This window comes from Magnolia sinica, chromosome 17, assembly GCF_029962835.1.
Source record: "Magnolia sinica isolate HGM2019 chromosome 17, MsV1, whole genome shotgun sequence".
In the NCBI taxonomy this organism is placed as follows: domain Eukaryota; kingdom Viridiplantae; phylum Streptophyta; class Magnoliopsida; order Magnoliales; family Magnoliaceae; genus Magnolia; species Magnolia sinica.
The window spans coordinates 53,262,012-53,286,834 of NC_080589.1; the positions used below are offsets into that span (position 1 = coordinate 53,262,012).

Consider the following 24,823-nt stretch of genomic DNA (forward strand, 5'->3'; position numbering starts at 1 on the left):
TTATAATATCTGGACTGCGACATTTCAGGATGCAGGGGGAACTTGGTGCAAATGCTGTATTAGTTGTGTCAATTGCTGCTTGTAAAGCTAGTGCTGCTGAAAAGGAGGCAAGTTTTTTTTTTTTATATGGTTATTGCCAAGCTGACCTGTTTTTAAAGCCATGCCCCAGGAGATTTTTTCCTGTGTTTCAATTTTCATTTGCTTCAATGTTTCTAGTACTTTTTATACTATTGCTCTTCAAAAATTTTACTACTTTTTTTTTTTAATGAAATACAACTAGGAGCAATTTCTGGCCCCTAAGCAGAATCCTCTCCCCAAAGTTAGAGCCAAACTTAATGGAAAAGGAAGAAGAGGATGAAGCTAGAGCCACCCCAAGACACCATGTGCATCCCCTATTTTGGGTCTTTTAAAAAAAAAAAAAAAAATTAATTTTTAGATATGGCTGACCTTAGACTGTACAGGTTTTTTTTTTCCTTTTCTTTTATATATGAGCACATCTCACTTTACATATGCATGTGGCTCGTTCAATGAGTGGATTGGCTTCAGTCAGGGCACTTACACAGTGCAGCCATCCTAGACCCAGATCTCACACCAATGTTTCTACACTCACACATGTAGTTTGTTACATAGGGATGAAAATGCAATGAACGTTCAACCTTCAAATGATTCTAGTTTTAATTTCTACATGCCAATTTCACTTACCTTTTATCTATGCAGGGAACTGCAAAAGCCTACCAACTGTGATATGCCAAAATGACAATTTGAATGCTATTTGAAATGCTTATAGATTCCTACCAACTGTCCGTGTTCCGCATCGAAGTCATTCTCTTACTATTATGATTATCAAAATCTTTTTTTTTTTACAAACATAATGTCAGACTTCTTTTTTACTCTATTCCAATTTTCTAGCTGAGGGAATGTGCATTTTCTAGTTGAGGGAATGTCCACGCACACCTGGTAAAGTGCTCAACTCATTAACTGATTACTCCAGTAGATTATAAATGTATAAATTTCACTATATAGTTGACTTGGAAATATTGATCAATCAAATGTTGTACATAAAAGATTTAGCAACTCTGCAGATGGAAAATCTTTCTTTTTCATATTTTCAATTCTTTCTGTCATATTCATTTTTGAATTTTATTTTGGAAAGGATTGGTTACATTGGCACCATGAGGCAGAAATGTAAATAACATCTATCAATTTTCCTTTTTTCCCCAAATTCATGAGAGAAGTCTATTACTCTGTATAAGTTATTTAAATTAAATTACATGTTTCAGGAACCTTTTTTTTTTTTTTTTTTTTTTGCGGATTCAATTATTTAAAGATCATATTGGTTAGCCCTGGGCTTTCTCTTGCTTGAATTTTGAACTGTTTGGGTTGGGTCTGATAGGTAAGGGCTATTCAAAATTTTGATTTTCCTTGACCAATTTGGGCCCATTGATAGTCCCATCCATCCCTAGTGACTTCTCTATTGCTCAGTTCCGGTTTCTGGAGCGACTACTTGTCGTCCATGGGCACTGGTGCTATAAGAGGATTACCCAAATGGTAAGAACTACAAAATCCCTTCTTTCTCTACTTTCACTCAACACAAAATTGTATATTTATATGGGTTGCATGGCTAATTTGTACTCATGGAAACTACATTGCATTCAGATCTGTTATTTCTTTTATAAGAATATTTTATTTGACTTTCGACTGGGTTGTTTTTTTGACTTTGGATGACACCTGTAATGTGTATGGCACAAGCATGGATATATCAGTTCAAAGTGCTTCATTAGAATGCCTGATTTTGTGTTTCAACGAGAAGTATATGTATTCATTTTGAAATACTTATTCTGCATTCTTGTCTACCTAATTTATGTTGATTTGTATGGCTGCATAGTTGGATAGTCTGCTGTGGTAGAGCCCTCTCTTTTACACATGCTGCTCTAGGCTTTGATGAATGTTTTTTGGAGGGTTTTTTTTTTTTTTTTTTTTTTTAAAAAAAAAAAAAAATATTGGGAGGGTTATTGTGGTGTTCTGAGCTGCCTTATCAATGTTTGTTTTGCTGCATTCTTGTAGGAAGAACACAGAGCTAGGGATCTATTTTATGCCCTTTGGGTTCCTGACCTTTTCATGAAAAGGGTGAACAACAATGGGGAGTGGTCATTGTTTTGCCCAAATGAGGCTCCAGGTTTATCTGATTGTTGGGGTGAGGAATTTGAAGAACTGTACACTAGATATGAAAGAGAGGTAAACTTGACTGGAGCTTGAAGTTTGAAAATTTTAGTACTTTCATTCAATGAAAATGTTACACATTGTCTTTGTATTTGTTGGACTCAGGGCAAGGCAAAAAAAGTTGTTGAGGCACAGACCCTATGGTTTGAAATTCTGAAATCACAGATAGAAACTGGAACACCGTATATGCTTTTCAAGGTATTTTACTAAGTGAACAAAAGATCCTCCATAATCATTTAAATCCCATGGTTGTGTGGTTTTGATGTTGATTTGTTTATTTAGGACACTTGCAATAGTTCACAGACTGTTGTTTTCGTACCGTGCATTATCCCTTAATCAGATATCCATATTTGTGTTTTATTTTAAATGGTTGTGTTTTTGTAACAGGGTCATCATTTTCCCTTTTCATACCCTTCAGGAACAAGTCCTTGTATTGAGATGTTGGATAACTGAGGATACAATATGAATTAGTAATTCTCATGAATAAAAGGCCAATCAACTTGGAAGTTCCCTGCCCTACTGTGGTGAACTGGATTAAGAGAAATCCAGGTCATGCTCATCTTATCACAGGAAAGTAGGTGGGATCAATTGAGCTGCCTAGGAAAACAGAACATGAGGGGAAAAAAATATCGAAATACATGTGGCGGGTATTTTTCTTGTTAATACCTGTGATCATAGCTTCTAGAGTTTCTCATTGTGATCATAGACAATTCCATGCCCCATTCCTGTAGTTTTGGATGCCACTAACTATTGGTGTGATTCTATAAACTTTGAATCAGGGGTCTCATCCATTCAGTCCATATGCTATGCCTTCACCAAATGGCAACACCGAGGCTTCTGTTAGTTACATGCTTAAACCAACCTTTATTTATTTATTTATTTATTTTTATTTTTTGGTTAGGCATGCTGTTTGTATAAATGGATCATGACACATTTTTCCGTAGGGCATGGAAATGGATGGTAAGTCATCTGAAGGTAAGGAAAAGGGACCCATGAAGAGATCAAAAGGAACTTTAGGCAGCTTGAATATGCTTATGGGCAAAGGATAACAGTGAGCCGGGTAAAACATCTGGAGCATCTGGGAATGGATTTGTCTCCCAAAGGTATTATTGATACCCAGGAGACTATTTCCATCATCATAATTTATTTAAGATGTTTTGGCACCCATTCAATTGCATACTGACTACAGCTGATAATTGAAACAAATCTTGAAATCTGTAGTGGTGACAGTGCAAGTGAAGGTTCCAGTGAAGGAAGTGCATATATGGAAGTTTTCAACTTCAGTAAAAGATGAGTGCATATATGACTTTGTGAGTCCAATGCCTTTTCAGAAATACAATTTTAGTTGGAGCATATGCATAAAGCATCATTGTCACTGTTTTGGATGTAAACACTACCCAGACATTTCGTATTCATAATTTCCACTCATCATGTGCAGGACACACAACAGAAGGCAAGTGGTGGGAAAGATTCTTTGGAAGGTAGATTTATCAAAAATGTTCCTCCCTGTCATTACATGGACATTTTTCAATATTGAGCAGGGTACCATAATCTATTAATTGTAGCTGAGGCGTCTAAGAATGGGAGTTCCATCCGTGGTCCTCAGAATGGTGTGGCTCGCAGTCCATCACAAACAATGCCTGTCATGTCAATGGCAACACGTGTAAGTTGCGTGCTTGTATGGTTAAGCCTTGGTACGGAATTATTTACTGGCACTCTCATGCGGAAAACTTCATTCTTGTTATGCTTTTCTGTATATGTTACTTGACTATCATAAGATAACTATATGTACAATTCTAGAGTTTGGGATTTTATGTTTGCCAGCAACAACTAGCAGTTTTGTATCATCTCAAGATGTTGGTGGGTATAACCGATTATGTTGCATGTTTCTCATGCCCTTGTAAACAGGCTCTTCACTACAGTCCGGGATTCTTTAGGATTAACATATGAAGTATCCTTTGAGCTAAGCCAGTTTGATAGGTTGAAACTCAGGTGGTATGTGGTCTTAGTAACTTCAACTCTTGGCAAGGTAACAATCCAATGTACATCCATGTGCTGACTTAAATTCTTGTATTCTCTACTCTGTTTCACTCTAATTCTTTCCTTTATCATACAGGTCTATAAAGCTGTTGTGTTGATGCATGTAAGAATGTTCTGAGAGGTTTACATGACAGCAAGATTGCCCAAAGGGAGCTGGATCGGGTTAGTATTTTCCCTTTACTCGCCTCACCTTATCTCAATTTTCTTGCAATACTACCACAATCTTTTGTTTAAGGGGCCAATTGGAGCCTTTTAAAATCAACTAGATTCCTTTTGAAGCATAGGTTTCCTCTAAGCATGCATCGGGTTACTATACACAGATCTTAAAAGTGAAAATGATTATATGCAAGCAGGAGATTATTAAAAAAAACAATCCTCATAGGTTATTAACATGATTAATAGAACTAAGTAGGATTTTAAAAAAATAAAATAAAATCCTCATAGGTTATTAACATGATTAACAGAACCAAATAAATGGGTTCAAATCATTTATACAGGTTATGAGATTCAATAGCATTCTTGAGTTATTTATTATCACCATTATGTTAGCTCAACTTGCTTGCTTTTTCTACTTCAACACTCACAACGGCCGTCACAGTTGTAGAGATTCTGAAGAAAAAAGGGCTAGCTATTGAGAAGAGTAAGCCCAACTTGGGTTGTTGCCTATCATGTTCCCTTGTCAACACTTGCGAATTACAAATAATAATAATCTGTTTTTCCATCATGAGCAGGGATTTTGATGTCTACAGTTGACATGAAGGATGAATCCAAGGGCCGTCTCATTCCAAAAGCGAAGGTTGGCACTGTTAATGTTAGTTTTTAATATTTGTCATGTCAAATTAATCATCCTTACTACCTTCTTCTTCTTCTTCTTTTCTTATTTGAAGTGATCAAATTCAAATACCCATGCTTTTTTAACCAGCATGGTTGATTATTTCTGCGGTTTTATTAAACCACCCCCCTCCGTTTCTTTCAGAAAGACAAGCATATATAATTCTTCTCTTTGGCTACACTAGTTACTTGATCTCAACAACCAGACTCCTATTTACTTTTTATTTTTGGGAGGTAGTTGTTTGCATACAATGATGTTTGCAGTTGTAATGTTTTTGTTCTTACTTGTTATAGATTGAGGTATTGCTGGGGAAGACTGAGAAATTCGATGATTTGATTGTTGTCGTTGCTGCCAAAGGGAGGTAGTTGGAGATAATAAAGCATGATGGCAAACCATAGCTCTGGAGTTCCATCATATTCTGATTTTCATTTCTTTTTTCCTCCTGGTGTCCTGTTTAAGTGATAGAGGTTATGGAGTTTTTAAGTAGAGCTGCTGCTGTCATTAACTGAAAAGAGCAGAGTTGAGAGAGGCCTTTTTATTTTCTCCTTCTATGGGAGTTGTTGATGATACAGACAATCTGCTGTTTGGTGGTCAGACTACTGTTGTATTGTTTGAGTCTTGTTTCAGCATCTTCCTTTGACGCTGATTGATTGACAGCAAACAGTAAAAGCTTTGGTGATCTTCCATCTTTGTTGTTTCCAAAGGATATGGGGCAGACATTGCCTTAACTGGTATTGTCCATAATCTGAAAGTAGATCCTTCTTCTGAAGCCATTGATTCCAATGTGGTATGTGGTTTTTTAGTATTTTATAGTTTTGATTTCTCTTTAGTGATATACTTTCACTTTATATGGTGAACTAAATCTTTATCGGCTTTTGCTTTGGGTAGAATGATGTTAAAAATTGAATTAGCCTCAGTTGATGCCAACAAAGGCTAAATTTATCTTTAGTCTCAGACAAAGGCTAAATTTATCTTTAGTCTCAATTTTGTGGCTAAAGGGTTTCGCCTCGATTGTTGAGAACCGAGGTTAAAAATAGATTTAGCTTCGGTTGGAGGCAATTGAGGCTAAAATTTGGATTTAGTCTCAGTTGAAAACAATGGAGGCTAAAATTTTGATTTAGCCTCATTTCGAGAAAATTGAAGCTAAAAAGGTTTTTAGCCCCACTTGAAGAACCGAGGCTATAAAAGTCATTTTAGCTTCGGTTGCTAAAACTGAGGCTAAAGCCTTTAGCCACAGGGGTTTCAACTTCGGTTTGGATAACTGAGGCAAAACTGAGGCTAAAGGCTTTAGCCTCACTTTTTAACCTTTTTTGCCATAGTTTTGAACCGAGGCTAAAACCCCCTTTTCTTGTAGTGAAAGAAACTCTTCATTGAAGGCAGTCATATCAGTCTCAAACTTTATTTGGTTCAGGAGCCTGATCAAATGCTGCATGAATGAACACATGAATCCATAACATTTTCAAAAGACTTCCACTCTAGTTTCACATAAGCTAAAACACTAAAACCAGAAAACAGAAAGAGAGAACCAAAATTAAAGAGAAAAACGTAAAGAAAGTGTATGGATTAAAGCTAATTTTCATGAGCTGTACTTGAAGTTCATTGTCAAAGTTAATTCAAGATTGTTGAATAAAGAAATTGTTAAAGCTACTTATGAGTACTAGGTAGCCTATTAATGAAAACAATGTCTCCGTCCATAATACATCTATTTATGATTTGACCAACTTTTAAATATGTATGTCCTTTTGAACCTTCCTTAATTGCACAAGTGGCTGAACCATCTCTGTGTTACACATAATTTGTCATCCACTAGTTTCTGTAAATGAAAATAAGAGGATTGATCTTAACAGTATGGTCGTCATGCACATAGACAGAAAATGCTTGCAATGAATGTTTATGAGTACTTGGTAATTTTGGAGTCCTTGGTTAGGGTTTGGGCTGAAAGTACGAGTGCTGGAGCCGACGCTTTCGGAGTCCGAACTCATTCTTTTGAAAAATAGAAAAATGGGAATATTAGTAAATATGGATTTTCTTGTTAAGAAGAAAATGGAAGGTAAAGAAGAGACAACTGAAACTTTGCACTGTGAAAAGTAATATTAACCATCTTACTTTCCCTGTTGAATTTAACGTCCAGGAAATGGACCTTTTCTAAAAAACCATGGATTTAAAACCATTAAATCCTTCTCAGAAATCTGACTTTATTGAACTGAATTGAATTATTACAATTTAATTTTGTTGAATATCCAAACGCAAGGTTTCCATGAATTAGGCAAATGAATTCATTCTAACTCATTTTGTTGAATATCCAAATGCAAGGATTTTTTATTTATTATTATTATTATTTTTTTGTGATATGCAATAGCTTTTCAGAATTCATATGTAGGTGCATACTTGTGCTCATTCACATGGACTTTGACTATCTTTCTTAAATTTCTTTGGTTTTTCTAATTTTTGTATCTAATTTTGAATTTCTAGGCCCTAAAACAAGATTCGAGGTGCCGTCAACAATGCTAACAGAATCCTCCAGGTCAGATTGTTGATTGCACCTAATTTTATTTAAATGATCTTAATAATCCATTTTATTTAAATGAGCAGACCTGGATGTGCGTCGGAGCTATGCGGATGTTGAGTGCGGGTCCCTGAAATGTGGGAACCGCTGTTATGAGTATGATGAAGCTATCTATTTCCGATGGACAGCATTGGAGTGGCCTGGCCATTTGGACATGCCGTGTTTATATCTGTATTTGCTCGAAATTGATGGAGCAGACCCGAATGTGCGTCGGAGCTATCCGGACGTTGAGCGGGGGTCCATGGAAGGTGGGAACCGCTGTTATGACCATGATGAAGCTGTCCATTTTCTATGGACTACATTAGAGTGGCCAGGCCATTTGGACAGGCCATGTTTATATCTGTATTTGCTCGAAATTGATGGAGCAGACCCCGATGTGCGTCGGAGCTATTCGGATGTTGAGCGGGGGTCCCTGGAAGGTGGGAACCGCTATTATGACCATGATGAAGCTGTCTATTTTCTATGGACAATATTAGAGTGGCCTGGCCATTTGGACAGGCCGTGTTTATATCTGTACTTGCAGAGACCACACCCTTAACATATAACCTAAACTTATTCTCAAATCCCAAAGCCTATAACTACAACCTAAACCTTAACCTAAACCTATAACCTATAACCTAAACTCAATTCCCTAAACTCTAACCTACAACCTAACCTAAACCAATACTTATAATTTAAACTTATTCTCAAATCCCAAAACCTATAATCTAAACTCAATTCACTAAACCTTAACCTATAACCTAACCTAAACCTATACTTATAACCTAAACCTATTCTCAAATCTCAAAACTAATAACTATAACCTAAACCTTAATAAAAAACCTATAACCTATAACCTAAACCTATAACCTAAACTCAATTCCCTAAACCTTAACCTATGCCCTAACCTAAACCTATACTTATAACCTAAACCTATTGTCAAATCCCAAAACCTATAACTTAAACCTAAACCTTAACCTAAACCTATAAACTATAACATATAACCTGAACCTATAACCTAAACTCAATTTCCTAAACCTTAACCTATAACCTAACCTAAACCTATTCTCAAATCCCAAAACCTATAACTATAAGCTAAACCTTAACCAAAAACTTATAACCTATAACCTAAACTCAATTCCCTAAACCTTAACCTACACCCTAACCTAAACCTATACTTATAACCTAAACCTATTCTCAAATCTCAAAACCTATAAACCTAAACCTAAACCTATAACTTAATGCTATACCCTATAACCTAAACCTACACTTATAACCTATAACCTAAACCTAAACCTAAAACCCAAACGTAAACCCGATCTCGAACTCGAACTCGATTTCCTAAACCTAAACCTTAACGTATTCTCAAATCCTTGAACCTAAACCTATAACCTAAACTCAATTCCCTAAACCTTAACCTATAACCTAACCTAAACCTAAACCTATAACCTACACTTATAACCTAAACCTAAACCTATAACCTTAACCTAAACATAAAAACCTAAACCTAAACCTATGCTTATAACCTAAACCTATTCTTATAACCTAAACCTATTCTCAAATCCCAAAACCTATAACCTAAACCTAAACCTAAACCTTAATCTAAACCTATAACCTATAACCTAAACCTAAACTTACACTTATAACCTATAGCCTAAACCTAGACCTAAAACCCAAATGTAAACCCGATCTTGAACCCGAACCCGATTTCCTAAACCTAAACCTTAACGTATTCTCAAATCCCTAAACCTAAACCTACACTTAATCCTAATCTCAACTCCCTAACCTAAACCTAAACCTAAACTTGAAAACCCAAACCTAAACCCGATCCCGAACCCGAACCAGATATCCTAAACCTAAACTTATAACCTTAACCTAAACCTATTCTTAAATCTCAAAACCTAAAACCTAAACCTAAACCTATATAACCTTAACCTAAACCTAAAACTTAACCTATAACCTAAACCTTAACCTATAACCTTAACTTATAACCTAAACCTATAACCTAAACTCAATTTCCTAAACCTTAACTTATAACCTAACCTAAACCTAAACCTATAACCCGAACCCGATTTCCTAAACCTAAACCTTAACGTATTCTCAAATCCCTAAATCTAAACCTACACCTAATCCTAATCTCAACTCCCTAACCTAAACTTAAACCTAAACTTGAAAACCCAAGCCTAAACCCAATCCTGAACCCGAACCCGATTTTCTAAATCTAAACTTATAACATTAACCTAAACCTATTTTCAAATCCCAAAACCTATAACCTAAACCTAAACCTTAACCTATAACCTAAACTTATAACCTAAACTCAATTTCCTAAACCTTAACCTATAACTTAACCTAAACCTAAACCTATAACCCGAACCCGATTTCCTAAACCTAAACCTTAACGTATTCTCAAATCCTTAAACCTAAACATACACCTACACCTAATCCTAATCTCAACTCCCTAACCTAAACCTAAACCTAAACTTGAAAACCCAAACCTAAACCCCATCCCGAACCCGAACACGATTTCCTAAACCTAAACTTATAACCTTAACCTAAACCTATTCTCAAATCTCAAAACCTATAACCTAAACCTTAACCTATAACCTTAACTTATAACCTAAACCTATAACCTAAACTCAATTTCCTAAACCTTAACTTATAACCTAACCTAAACCTAAACCTATAACCCGAACCCGATTTCCTAAACCTAAACCTTAACGTATTCTCAAATCCCTAAACTTAAACCTACACCTAATCTTAATCTCAACTCCCTAACCTAAACTTAAACCTAAACTTGAAAACTCAAACCTAAACCCGATCCCGAACCCGAACCCGATTTCCTAAACCTAAACTTATAAGTTATAGGTTAGGTTTAGGTTTAGGTTATAGGTTTAGGTTATAGGTTATAGGTTTTAGGTTTAGGTTAAGGTTTGGTTTAGGGTATTTTTGTTTATGATGTTAAGCTTATATGTATTTGTGCGTGAATGAATGTGATGTGGATAAGATTGTTTGTTTTTAGATGAATGTAGTTCATGTTTGGATGGATTTACTAGTTTGGGTTTAGATGGATGTGAATGTGAATATGATGAAATATATTATATAATAGTTGTATATCAGGATGAATATGATGAAATATATTGTAATAGGTGTATATCAGGAATTGTGCGGAATTTTGTGCTGGAATATTTTTTTTTAAAAAGAGACTTTTAGCGACGAAAATTTTCATAGCTAAACGTTTTGCAAAATATTCTTAGCGACGAAAATTTTCGTAGCTAAAAGATATACAAATATTTTTTAGCGACGAAACTTTTCGTAGCTAAAAGTGTTGCAACATATCAACGAAAATTTTTGTAGCTAAAAGTTTTGCGAAATATTTTTAGCGATGAAAATTTTCGTAGCTAAAAGTTATGCAAATATATTTTAGCGATGAAAATTTTCGTAGCAAAAAGTTTTCCAAAATATTTTTGGCGACGAAAATATTCGTAGCTAAAAGTTGTGCAAATATTTTTTAGCGACGAAAGTTTTCGTAGCTAAAAGTTTTGCATAATATTTTTAACGACGAAAATTTTCGTAGCTAAAAGTTTAACATTCATTTTTTAGCGACAAAAATATTCGTCGCTAAAACTTTTGCAAAAGTTTTTTTGCGATGAAAATTTTTGTCGCTAAAAGCTTTCCTTTAGCAACGATTAAAATTTTTCGTCACTAAAAACCATTTGCTTCGGTCTTTTAGCGACAAATTTAGCGATGAAAATTTTCGTCGCTAAAACTTTTTAGCTACGAAAATTTATCTTTTAGCGACGAAAATTTTCGTCGCTAAAGGTGGGATTTCTTGTAGTGGTGGACGAGGACGCGAAGCCTACAATGGGTTATATATATGATGCGATAGAGAGGGCGAGAAATAAGATCATGGACCATTTTAACTATAAAAAGCGTGATTACAAGCCAATTATAGATATTATAGATAGAAGATGAGACAGCCAAATGTCATCTCCATTGTATTCGGCTGCTTACATCCTTAATACAGCTCGTTTATTCGCTTCTCCCGATCCAGCAGAAGCACTTATCATGCATGTAGTTGGATTTATTGATGTCTTAGAAAGAATGATTCCACATAGAGAAGAACATGACAGAATCTCAGCTTTACTAGACTTCTATACAAAGAGTGAGGGCATATTCTCAAGGGATATCGTCATCAGGCATCAGATGATGAAATTGCCCAGTAAGTAGTATGAATGTCTCAGCTCTCTTATATATATATATATATATTTATAATGTAATCTACAAAGTCTAACCTACTTAAACTGCTTTTCTCAGCTGATTAGTGGGCTGCCTATGGAGTGGACCCGAACAGGAAGGATCCAATTTTAAAGAAGCTGCCTATGAGGATTCTTAGATTCACATGTTCTGCCAGTGGTTACGAGCACAACTAGAGCACGTTCAAGGTGGTAAGTTTAGTAATTGTACTAACTTCAATTTATAAGTTATAAGTGTAAGCTAATTAACTAAATAGTCAATGTCAAATGTGCATTCTTTAATTCAGATTCACACCAAGAAAAGGAATCGCTTATAGCAAAAGAAGCTTAACGACTTGGTCTTTATCCAATATAATAAAAATTACGAGAATGATTCCAGAGTAGAAAAGAAAAGTTTGATTTCTTTGACCCTATCTGCTTAGAAGAGATGTAGATAACAAGTGGCTCGTAGAGACAGAGGACCTGATATTTGTTAGAGAGGACCTGACATGGCTACAAGTTGAAGATGCTGTATATGAATCGACACATGTAAAAGGTACTTCAACTTCCACTCGAAGGCAAAGGATAAGGGAGAGCTGGGAGGCGAGTAGTAGCAGTCAACTCGTTGAAGAAATTGAGGAGATAGAAGGAGGAGATGATAATGATCAAGCTTAAGATCCACCGTTAGATGTTAATGAAGTGTTACTACATACAGATGATGAAGAAACAAAAGAAGAAGAAGCGTATGTGGAAGAAGGACATGACTCAGATGATGATGGTGATGATGATAAAGTGGTGGTGATCAAATGCCATAATGCCAAATAGATTAATGTATATAAAAGCATAGCCATTTACCATTTACTATTATTTTTTATTTTTTTTACAAATTATAAATTATAATAGATCAATAATAAATAAATAGCTTCTTCATTTTGTTTACTTACTAAGTTGGGCTGAAAGTTGGGCGGGTTGGATTGGGTTGGTGCTCAACCCTAGCCCAACCCAATGTTCCTATACCTCAAACCTAACCCAACCCAACCCAACCTCGGGTTGGGAATTCTCAACCCAAGCCTAACCTAAGCGGGATCGGTCAAGTTGGGCGGGTTGGTCAGGTGGATGCATGCTAATATTTTTGTTATTACATTAGTCTATTATATTTCAAAACAGGTCTTATTTTTTATAGAAATGCTATTTTTAATTATATATGTAGTTATTTATCATAAAAAAATAAATCATTTTTTCTAAACAAACAAGCTAAAATATAGGATAACTACTCCTTTAAAAATTGTGTTGTGTAGCACGCAATCTATTTGGGAGAGAGAAATCTGGCATATCTTGTTAGCATGAGTCATCAAAAATGACGTGGGCCAATGAGACCCAAAGGCACTAGAATTTCCTGTGCCTTCAACACAGACGATCCACACTCAATTATATTTTATAAGTAACATATATATCAATCGGGTTCGGGTTGGGTCGGGCAACCCAAGACGTCAACCCGAGCCCAACCCAAGTTTTATCAGGTTGGTGTTTCTATGGCCCAAGCTTAAGATTGAGCCCGATACATCTTCCCCGAGCCCAACCCAGTGTCGAGTCGGTCACGGGTCGGTCGGGTTGAACTCGCCCAACTTTCAGCCCTATTATTAAGTGTGTTGATATTGTTGATTGTAATGTTGATTGATATTTGTTAAAAATATTATCGAATGTTGATGACTTAATATTTAATGTATTGTTTAATTGGTTTTATTTTACTTAAATATATTGCAATGGCATATAAAATTATTTATCTATTAACTTAGGAAAGTTCTCCCTACATTCTTATATTTTTTCATTTTTTTCTTATTTCCCCCATATTTTTCTGATTTTTTTTAATTTTTCAAAAAAATCTATATGCACATACGCACAAGCATATGCGATCGCACACGATCACATATGCGATATGACAACATTGCTCAAGGGACTTCGCTCATTGTACTCCAATAATTTCTGATGTCGATGTTTGTCGGCATTTTCCTTGTACTTTGCATTAGGCTCTTGAGCTGACACAGTACATGTACTCATGCTCTCTTTGACCTGACCATTATGGATCAGTTCGTTCACTTGTGTTTACAAGATCTCACATTCTTCCAGATAATGTGGGCAATTAAGCAAACTTGTTGTAAGACCCGTATCTTAGCCCGTATCATTCCGTAGGTTCCCACGGTCCTCCCGATTAAATTTCGGCAACCTTCGACCTTTATCCAATATTTGCAATTGATCCTAAGCCGAGTCCTGTTAACTTGAGTCAACTCAACCCGAGACTTGTACCTTAGCGACCGCGCCGTCACCGCGGTTCCGATGCCATGTCTCGCACGCCGAGACGATACCCAAGCCAGGAGATGTGGGCCAGCATTCAGTTCAAGAAAACGCCGCGCGTTTGCAATCCCAAGAGAAACTCTACAACATGTCTCATCAATCCAGTGCACATCAATCAACTCATGTCAAGTATAAGAGCAACCCCAAAGTCAACTCTCTCTCTTACACACCCTTGCATGTTAAGTACATACCCATCACCCATTACTTACTCACCCATCCCTCTCTCTCTTTACATCCCATCCTCTCTCTCTCTCTCATTCCTTCACTTTCAAGCAAACTCCATGAGAGTCCACCGTCCAAGCAAGAGCTTCCATAAGAGAGAGCTTTGTGTGTGGCCCACCTTCTTACCTCCCATCTCCACCATCCAAAGACCATCTTAACCGTTGGAATTGTTTCCTTGGAGCTCCAGAACCTATAGGCAGAAGAAGGAAGATGAGATCTAACGGTGGATGTTTTATGATTTAATTTTTGTGATTTGACGGCCCACATATGGTGGGACCCATCTTGATTTATGTATTGCAACCATGGAGGGCCCATAGTGGCAGGGTCCCTCCATCACCATCCGATCTCTCCTTTTTCTCTTTCTTTCTCTCTTTTCCTTTTTGTATGGTAATGATGATGATGAAGTGTGTGGCCAACCATGATGTTTACATCCATGCCATCTACCGGTGGACCCTATCCATGTGGGACACACCATGATGTTTATATGTCATCCCAACCATTCATATAGGACGTGGTCCACCCCACACGTGTGGGTGGGGCCCTCCTTAATGTATTTATTCTAATCCACTCTGTCCATCCATCCAAACGGTGTGGCCCACCATGATTACGTGTCTTCATCGACACCGTCCATCTATTTTATCCAGGCCATCCAGCAGGCCTGGATGATGAGGAAATACAAGTATCAGATTGATCCAATCAGGTGGGCCACGTCCGTGTGGGACCCACCATGATGCCTGTGTTGTATCCATAGACGCTGGATGTGGCTAACAGTGGAGTGCGTGAACTCACAGTGGGTGTGGCTAATAGTGTAGTGTGAACTGATGGTGGAGTGTACTAGCAGGCTAATAAAAAATAAAAAAATTAATATTATATTAACATATATATATATATATATATATATATATATTATACAATATATGGTGGTGGGCCTTGCGTGGGACCCACCTGCTCTGCCTGATGCAGGCAGCTACTAGCTTCCGTATTAACGTCAGTAGGGTCTGTGGGACCCCATCCACATCATCCATCCATTTGAATGGGCAACACCATAATGCATGTGTATGATCCAGGTCGTCTAGGGCCTGAACATTGTTGGGACCCACCCCACGTGTGGGGCTACACCTTGATGTATGCGTCTGTCCAGGCCGTCCAGGGCCTGGATGTGGTTATTATATTAAATATAATATTTTATATAAATATATATGTGTGTGTGTGTGTGTGTGTGTGTGTATTTTTATGTTATGGTAGACCCTACGTGGGACCCACCTATGCCATGTGAAGCAGCAGTAGTTGCATCATACACAGCTGCCTAGCTGCTGTACTGGCAGCAACAACTTCTGTGGTTCCCACCTATTTCATCCATGTCGTCTATCTATGGGACCCACCATGATGCATGGGTTGTATCCAACTGTCCAACCATTTGAGATATCATTTTATGGCATGATTAAAAGAACGGGTTAGATTTAAAGTTCAAGCGGACCCCCACCATTGAAAAATTAATGGGGACAGTGACATCCACCATTCAAACTTCTTAGGAGCCACAGGAGTTTCCACTCAAGCTGATATTTGTTTTCACTTCATTTATCTCTATGTTAACTTTATGAATAGGTCGGATATCAAAAATACATAAGGGTTGGCCCGATTTGATATACATGAGGCCCATCGGTGCGGCCTATTTAATATACATGAAGCACATTGGTGCGGCCTAAATAATGTGGCCCATGTGATGTGGCCCACTTGACGTATGAGGCCCATGGGTGAGGCCCATTGTGATGTATCCGAGGCCCATGGGCGAGGCCCATTGTGATGTATTCAAGGCCAATGGGCGAGGCCCATTGTGATGTATTCGAGGCTCATGGGCGAGGCCCATTGTGTCGTATTCGATGCTCATGGGCGAGGCCCATTGTGATGTATTTGAGGCCCACGGGCGTGGCCCATTGTGATTCGTTTGAGGCCCTTGTATGAAGCCCAACGCGATATATAAGAGGCCCATAATGGGGTCCAAGGTAATGTATGTGTGGCCGTTATGTTGTGTATGAATCCCTTATGTGGGTCACTCCTTGGGAGCAATGTTGGTTAGATGTCCACATTGATCGGTAATGATGGTTGAATGTCCACATTGTGACCTTCCCTTAGGCCTTGTCAGGCCCATTCTCATCATTCTCTTAGTGGGTTAACCCAAATAAGTGAGCCCCATTCACCATAGACGGATGGCTCCGTGCTATCGGATTTGATATAACCATGGCTGAGTACCGATCTTTATATTTTGATTGATCGGTTGTTCATCTATGGACCCCGCCTTGTTTATATGCTGATTGTATAGGTTGATTTCGATTGTCAAGGCTGAGTATCGAGGTCGATTCTGATTTAACAAGGCCGATTGTATAAGCCGATTCCGATTGTCGAGGCAGATTTTATAGGCCGATTTCGATTGTCGAGGCTGAGTATCGGGGCCGATTCTAATTGTTGAGGCCGATTTATAGGCTGATTTCGATTGTCAAGGCCGAGTATCGAGGCTAATTACGATTGTCGAGGCCGAGTATCAGGGCCGATTCTGATTTTTCGAGGCCGATTGTATAGGCCAATTCTGATTGTCGAGGCCGAGTATCGAGGCCGATTCCAATTTGTCGAGGCCGATTGTATATGCTGATTCCGATTGTGGAGGCCCAGTATAGAGGCCGATTCTGATTTTTCGAGGCCGATTGTATAGGCCGATTCCGATTATTGAGGCCGAGTATCGAGACTGATTCTGATTTGTCGAGGCCGATTTCGATTGTCGAGGCCGGTATCGGGGCTGATTCTGATTGTCGAGGCCGATTGAATAGGGCGATTTCGATTGTTGAGGCTGAGTATCGAGGCCGATTTTAATTTGTCGAGGCTGATTATAGAGGCCGATTCTAATTGTTGAGGGTGAGTATCGAGGCCGATTCTGATTTGTCGAGGCCGATTGTATAAGTCGATTCCAATTGTCGAGGTCGAGTATCGAGACCGATTTTGATTGTCGAGGTCGATTATATAGGCCGATTCTGATTGTCGAGGTCGAATATCGAGGTTGATTCTGATTGTCGAGGCTGATTGTCGAGGTCGATTATATAGGCCGATTCTGATTTGTTGAGGCCGATTATATAAGCTGATTCCGATTGTCGAGGCTGATTGTATATGCTGATTTCGATTGACAAGGCCGAGTATCGAGGCCGATTCTGATTTGTTGAGGCCGATTATATAAGCCAATTCCGATTGTCGAGGCCGAGTGTCGATTCCGATTGTTGAGGCCGATTTTGTTTGGCGTGGCCGATTTCGATTGGCGAGGCCGATTGTCGAGACCTATGTGATGTATATGCAACCTGTAGTTGAGGCCCATTATGATGTATATTTGGCTTATGTGATGTATATGGAGCCTGTATTTAAGGCCCAATGTGATGTATATGAGGCCTATGTGATGAGACCCATTGTGTTACATTTGAGGGCCAGGCGATGGAGCCCATTGTGATATATGTTAGGCCCATATGAAAGGCCCATCGTGATGTGTATTAAGCTCTTGCGTGAGGCCCATGGTGTTGTATATCAGGCCCTTTGTGAGGCCATGAGTCCACTATATGTTTGACCCTATGTGGGCCACCCCTTAGGGACAATGTTAGTTAAATGTCCACATTATTGAGGCCAAATGTCGATGCTGATTATTAAGGCTGGTTATTGATACCGATTATGAGTATGTGACAGCATAACATCATAATACATGCCCATAGCATCATCTGCATATTTGTTATGAGATGTGATTGATCATTGCATATGCCATAGGGTAGGTTGTTCATGGGGCTCCCTGATAGGCGGAGTTGCCCCACATGAGCGCACAATATGCATAGGATTGATGTATAATTGGACTGTGTGACTCATGCATCTCGCATTTATGTGACATGACCACCATACGCCCTAGCGACATCAGGGCCGTAGCCTCTACATGTATTTCATAGATGCCCAGATGGGACACTGAAAATCTGTTCTACATGGGGTGCTATAGATATCCATGCGTGAAAGTCCCTAAATCCTCTTGGTTCTAGAGGTTGCTCTAACGTCTAGACCGAGTGGATGCATGAGCGCATGAGGGCCATATACCGTTAGGCCGGGTCTCCCATTGTGTCATGGTCGGTTGGAAGGGGGTACGACCTTATCTGTCTGAGAGGAGGGGGCAATGCTAGGCTGAGTCTGACCAGCTCGAGGAATGTGTCCGCTATCGATGAGTCGAGCCCGATATTAGCAGGCGGATAGTGAGGTCTCTTCCACTCACCTTGTTACGCGCAATGGGGCGGCAATCCAGTTTGGAGTGTAATAAACCCCGGTGATTTTTCAGAGAGGAACCGTACTGATATGTGGAGTTATTGAGCAGGAATTATATACTCATTCATTCATTCACTATCCACTCGGGCTGGTGGTGTGCAATTATTTCTTACAAGTACCTTCGCATGGCTAGGATTTCGGTTGGGCACACGACCAACATGAGATCAGGAGTTTACCACATTGTGTCTGACTATCCAAATTTAGGTATGGGACTGGTTTGGATAGAATTCCCTTGTGATTGACCCTATAACCTGCGATACTACTTACTATCATCCCGACTTCACTCTAGCTTGGTCATTTCATTCGCACCGCATATTGCATTGCATCCTCGGCATTTGATAATGGCTTATTATCTTCTTGCTCGCATAGCTTTAGTATGGCTGATAACATTCATGGACTTACCAGTATGTTTTCGTTTACTCTGATATCGTATGATTCATGAACTTGCCACTATTTCCGATATTGTATAATTTATGGGCTTATCAGTATTTCCGTTTACTTAGATTACTCTGAATTTCTTACTTGGCACTTACCTTGTGCACACACTTTCACCACCCACTAAGCTTTCTATAAGCTTATGTACCATAGATGCGTGCAGGTGGCATTAGGTTGCAGTAGTATTGAGCTTGGAGCATGCAGTGGACCTCTGGAGCTTTGATTTTCGATATATGTATTTCCATTTCAGCATTGTATTCAAATGATTATATTAGTGGATATATAATGATGATGTTGCCTTTGTGATTTCAGTAAACTTGTGGTTATGCTTCTTGTGAGATAAATGTATGTTGAAAAGTCCTCCTTGTAGGATCTCAGGATCGGAATCTGGCGTATGAGCATTGGGATCCGAGAATGGAGTACTACGGAGGCTGTCGGTACCGAATTCGACAATCGGGATTCTTATGAGTCCGATCTCCTGGTTTGGGGCGTGACAAAAGTTGGTATCAGAGCATAACTTGGGAATACCTAAAGATAACATCACATATCTGCTGATAGCTACCCTGCACTCTATGATTGTTGAGAACATAGAACGGTTTGATCCCCGAGTTTGAATAACTTAGAGATTTTCTGATATAGCTCCCTACTGTTGAGATTATGAGGCTGCATAGTATTCCCGTTTCGATCGTTTCTGATCCAGGATCCGAGGATTAGTGGGGTCATCATAACGTTGATGAGGCATCTTAAGGGCACGAGGTTTAGGTTAGAGATTGTTATTTGTTTATAGAATGATTATACCTTGTATGGTATTGATTAGTATATGTATAAGTTGATGCTTCCACTTCCCCTTGCTTTGTCCTACGTGATAGTAAATTTCAGGGACGAAATTTTTATTAGGTGGGGAGAGCTGTAAGACCTGTATCATAGTCCGTACAATTCCGTAGGTTCCCACGGTCCTCCCAATCGAATTCTGGCAACCTTCAACCTTTATCCGACGTTTGCGCGTGATTCTAAGCCGAGTCCTGTTAACCTGAGTCGACTCAACTCGGGACTTGTACCCTAGCAACCCCGCCGTCGCCACGGTTCTAATGCGGCGTCTCGCACGCCGAGGCTATACTTAGGCAAGGAGATGTGGGCCAGCGTTCAGTTCGAGAAAAAACCGCGCGTTTGCAATCCCAAGAGAATCTCTACAACATGTCTCATCAATTAAGTGCACATCAATCACGTCAAGTACAAGACCAACCCTAAAGTCAACTCTCTCTTACACACCCTTACATTTCAAGTACATACCCATCATCCCTCACTCACTCACCCATCCCTCTCTCTCTTTACATCCCATGCTCTCTCTCTCTCTCTCTCAATCCTTCACATTTAAGCAAACTCCATGAGAGTCCACCGTCCAAGCAAGAGCTTCCACAAGAGAGAGCTTTGTGTGTGCCCACCTTCTTACCTCCCATCTCCACCATCCAAAGACCATCTCAACTATTGGAGTTGTTTCCTAAGAACTCTAGAACCTAAAGGTGGAAGAAGGAAGATGAGATCTAACGGTGGGTGTTTTATGATTTAATTTTTATGATTTGAGGGCCCACGTATGGTGGGACCCATCTTGATCTATGTATTGCAACCATGGAGGGCCCATAGTGGCAGGGTCCCTCCATCACCATCTATCTCTCCTTTTTCTCTTTCTTTCTCTTTTCCTTTTTGTATGGTAATGATGATGATGAAGTGTGTGGCCCACCATGATGTTTATATCCATGCCATCTACCGGTGGACCCCATCCATGTGGTACACACCATGATGTTTATATGTCATCCCAACCGTCCATCTAGGATGTGGTCCACCCCACACGTGTGGGTGGGGCCCTCCTTAATGTATTTATTCTAATCCACTCTGTCCATCCATCCAAACGGTGTGGCCCACCATGATTATGTGTCTTCATTGACGTCGTCCATCTGTTTTATCCAGGCCATCCAACAGGCCTGGATGATGAGGAAATACAAGTATCAGATTGATCCATCGAACCATGGAGGGCCCATAGTGGCGGGGTCCCCCCATCACCATCTGATCTCTCCTTTTTCTCTTTCTTTCTCTTTTCCTTTTTGTATGGTAATGATGATGATGAAGTGTGTGGCCCACCATGATGTTTATATCCATGCCATCTACCGGTGGACCCCATCCATGTGGTACACACCATGATGTTTATATGTCATCCCAACCGTCCATCTAGGATGTGGTCCACCCCACACGTGTGGGTGGGGCCGTCCTTAATGTATTTATTCTAATCCACTCTGTCCATCCATCCAAACGGTGTGGCCCACCATGATTATGTGTCTTCATTGACGTCGTCCATCTGTTTTATCCAGGCCATCCAATAGGCCTGGATGATGAGGAAATACAAGTATCAGATTGATCCAATCAGGTGGGCCACGTCCATGTGGGACCCACCATGATGCCTGTGTTGTATCCATACCATCCAGCGTCTAAGGACACTAGACATGGCTAACAGTGGAGTGCGTGAACTGACAGTGGGTGTGGCTAACAGTGTAGTGTGAACTAATAGTGGAGTGTACTAGCAGGCTAGTAAAAAAAATAAAAAAAAATTAATATTATATTAATATATATATTATATATAATATATGGTGGTGGGTCCTACGTGGGACCCACTTGCTCTGCCTGACGCAGGTAGCTACTAGCTGTCGTATTGACGTCAGCAGGGTCTGTGGGACCCCATCCACATCGTCTATCCATTTGGATGGGCAACACCATGATGCATGTGTATGATCCAGGCCGTCCAGGGCCTGGACGTTGTTGGGACCCACCCCACGGTGGGGCTACACCTTGATGTATGCATATGTCCAGGCTGTCCAAGGCCTGGACGTGGTTATTATATTAAATATAATATTTTATATAAATATATATATAATATAATATATTATATATATATATATTTTATGTTGTGGTAAACCCTACGTGGGACCCACCTATGCCACGTGTTGCAGCTGCCTAGTTGCTGTACTGGCGGCAACAACTTCTGTGGGTCCCACCTATTTCAGCCACGTCGTTTATCTATGGGACCCACCATGATGCATGCGTTGTATCCAATTGTCCAACCATTTGAGATATCATTTTATGGCATGATTAAAAGAATGGGTCAGATTTAAAGTTCAAGCGGACCCCCACCATCGAAAAATTAATGGGGACAGTGACATCCACCATTCAAACTTCTTAGGAGCCAAAGGAGTTTCCACTCAAGCTGATATTTGTTTTCACTTCATTTATCTCTATGTTAACTTATGAATAGGTCGGATCTCAAAAATACATAAAGGCGAGCCCGATTTGATATACATGAGGCCCATTGGTGCGGCCTATTTGATATACATGAAGCACATTGATGCGGCCCAAATAATGCGGCCCATGTGATGTAGCCCACTTGACGTATGAGGCCCAGTGATGAGGCCCATGGGTGAGGCCCATTGTGATGTATCTGAGGCCCATGGGTGCCCATTATGATGTATTCAAGGCCCATGGGTGAGGCCCATTGTGATGTATTCGAGGCCCATTTAACGTATTCGAGGCTCATGGGCAAGGCCTATTGTGATGTATTCGAGGAGCATGGGCGTTGCCCATTGTGATTCGTTTGAGGCCCTTGTATGAAGCCCAACACGATATATGAGAGGCCCATAATGGGGCCCAAAGTAATGTATGTGTGGCCGTTACGTTGTGTATGAATCCCTTATGTGGGTCACTCCTTGGGAGCAATGTTGGTTAGATGTCCACATTGATGGGCAATAATGGTTGAATGTCCACATTATGACCTTCCCTTAGGCCTTGTCAGGCCCATTCTCATCATTCTCTTAGTGGGTTAACCCAAATAAGTGAGCCCCATTCACCATAGACGGATGGCTCCGTGCTATCGGATTTGATATAACCACGGCCGAGGGCCGATCTTTATATTATGGTTAATCGGCTGTTCATCTATGGACCACGCCTTGTTTATATGCCGATTGTATAGGCCGATTCCGATTGTCGAGGCTGAGTATCGAGGCTGATTCTGATTTGACAAGGCCGATTGTATAGGCCGATTCTGATTGTCAAGGTCGAGTATCGATGCCGATTCTGATTTGTCGAGGATGATTGTATAGGCCGATTCCAATTGTCGAGGCTGAGTATTGGGGCCGATTCTGATTGTCGAGGTCGATTGTATAGGCCGATTCCGATTGTCGAGGCCGAGTATCGAGGCCGATTCCGATTGTTGAGGCCAAGTATCGGGGCCGATTATGATTGTCGAGACCGATTGTATAGGCCGATTCCGATTGTCGAGGCTGATTGTATAGGTCGATTCCGATTGTGGAGGCCCAGTATCGAGGTCGATTCTGGTTTGTCGAGGCCGATTGTATTAGCCAATTCCTATTGTCGAGGCTGAGTATCAAGGCCGATTCTGATTTATCGAGGCCGATTGTATAGGCTAATTCCGATTGTTGAGGCCGAGTATCGGGGCCGATTCTGATTGTCGAGGCCGATTCTATAGGCTGATTCCGATTGTCGAGGTCGAGTATGGAGGCCGATTCCGATTTGTCGAGGCCGATTTTGATTGTTGAGGCTGAGTATCGGGGTCGATTCTGATTTGTCGAGGCCGATTATATAAGTCGATCCCGATTGTCTAGGCCGAGTATCGAGGCCAATTGTATAGGCCGATTCTGATTGTCGAGGCCAAGTATCGAGGCCGATTATATAGGCCAATTCCAATTGTCAAGGACGAGTATCGAGGCAGATTCTGATTTGTCAAGGCCGATTGTATAGGCCAATTCCGATTGTGAAGGCCGAGTATTGAGGCCGATTCTCATTTGTAGAGGTCGATTGTATAGGTCGATTCTGAATGTCGAGGCTGAGTGTCGAGGCCGATTCCGAGTGGCAATTTCGATTGTTTAGGTTGATTTCATTTGTTGAGGCCGATTTCGATTGCCGAGGCCGATTGTCAAAACCTATGTGAGGTATATGCGACCCGTAGTTGAGGTCCATTGTGATGTGTATTCGGCATGTGTGATGTATATGCGGCTTGTATTTGATGCTCATTGTCATGTGTATTCAGCCCATGTTTAAGGCCCAATGTGATGTATATGAGGCCTATGTGATGAGGCCCATTATGATGCATTTGAGGGCTAGGCGATGGAGCCCATTGTGATGTATGTTAGGCCCATGTTAAAGGCCTATCATGATGTGTATTAAGCTCTTGAATGAGGCCCATGGTGTTGTATATCAGGCCCTTTGTGAGGCCATAGGTCCACTATATGTTTGACCCTATATGGGCCACCCCTTGGGGACAATGTTAGTTAAATGTCCACATTATCAAGGCCAAATGTCGATGCTGATTATTGAGTTCGGTTATTGATACCAATTATGAGTATGTGACAGCATAGTATCATAATACATGCCCATACGCATCATCTGCATGTTTATTATGAGATGTGATTGACCATTGCATATGCCATAGGGCAGGTTGTTCATGGGGCTCCCTGATAGGCGGAGTTACCCCACATGAGCGCACGGTATGCACAGGAATGATGCATGATTGGACTGTGTGACTCATGCATCTCATATTTGTGTGACATGACC

General features: G+C 40.0%; 1 protein-coding gene and 1 long non-coding RNA gene across 2 annotated transcripts; both read left to right on the forward strand.

Moving 5' to 3' along the window:
- The first annotated feature begins 1,464 nt into the window (after positions 1-1,464).
- On the forward strand, positions 1,465-3,791 carry LOC131231103 (ribonucleoside-diphosphate reductase large subunit-like). The gene is made up of 6 exons (XM_058227196.1): positions 1,465-1,548; positions 2,065-2,235; positions 2,326-2,418; positions 2,608-3,059; positions 3,165-3,323; positions 3,659-3,791. Exons 1-4 carry the CDS (start codon positions 1,546-1,548, stop codon positions 2,671-2,673), a joined length of 333 nt encoding a protein of 110 aa, XP_058083179.1. The 5' UTR covers positions 1,465-1,545; the 3' UTR covers positions 2,674-3,059; positions 3,165-3,323; positions 3,659-3,791.
- Positions 3,792-4,707: 916 nt separating this feature from the next.
- Positions 4,708-5,861, forward strand: LOC131231105 (uncharacterized). Its single transcript, XR_009164204.1, has 3 exons — positions 4,708-4,900; positions 4,992-5,056; positions 5,386-5,861. It is a non-coding gene; the product is annotated as an uncharacterized LOC131231105 (long non-coding RNA).
- Positions 5,862-24,823: the final 18,962 nt, after the last annotated feature.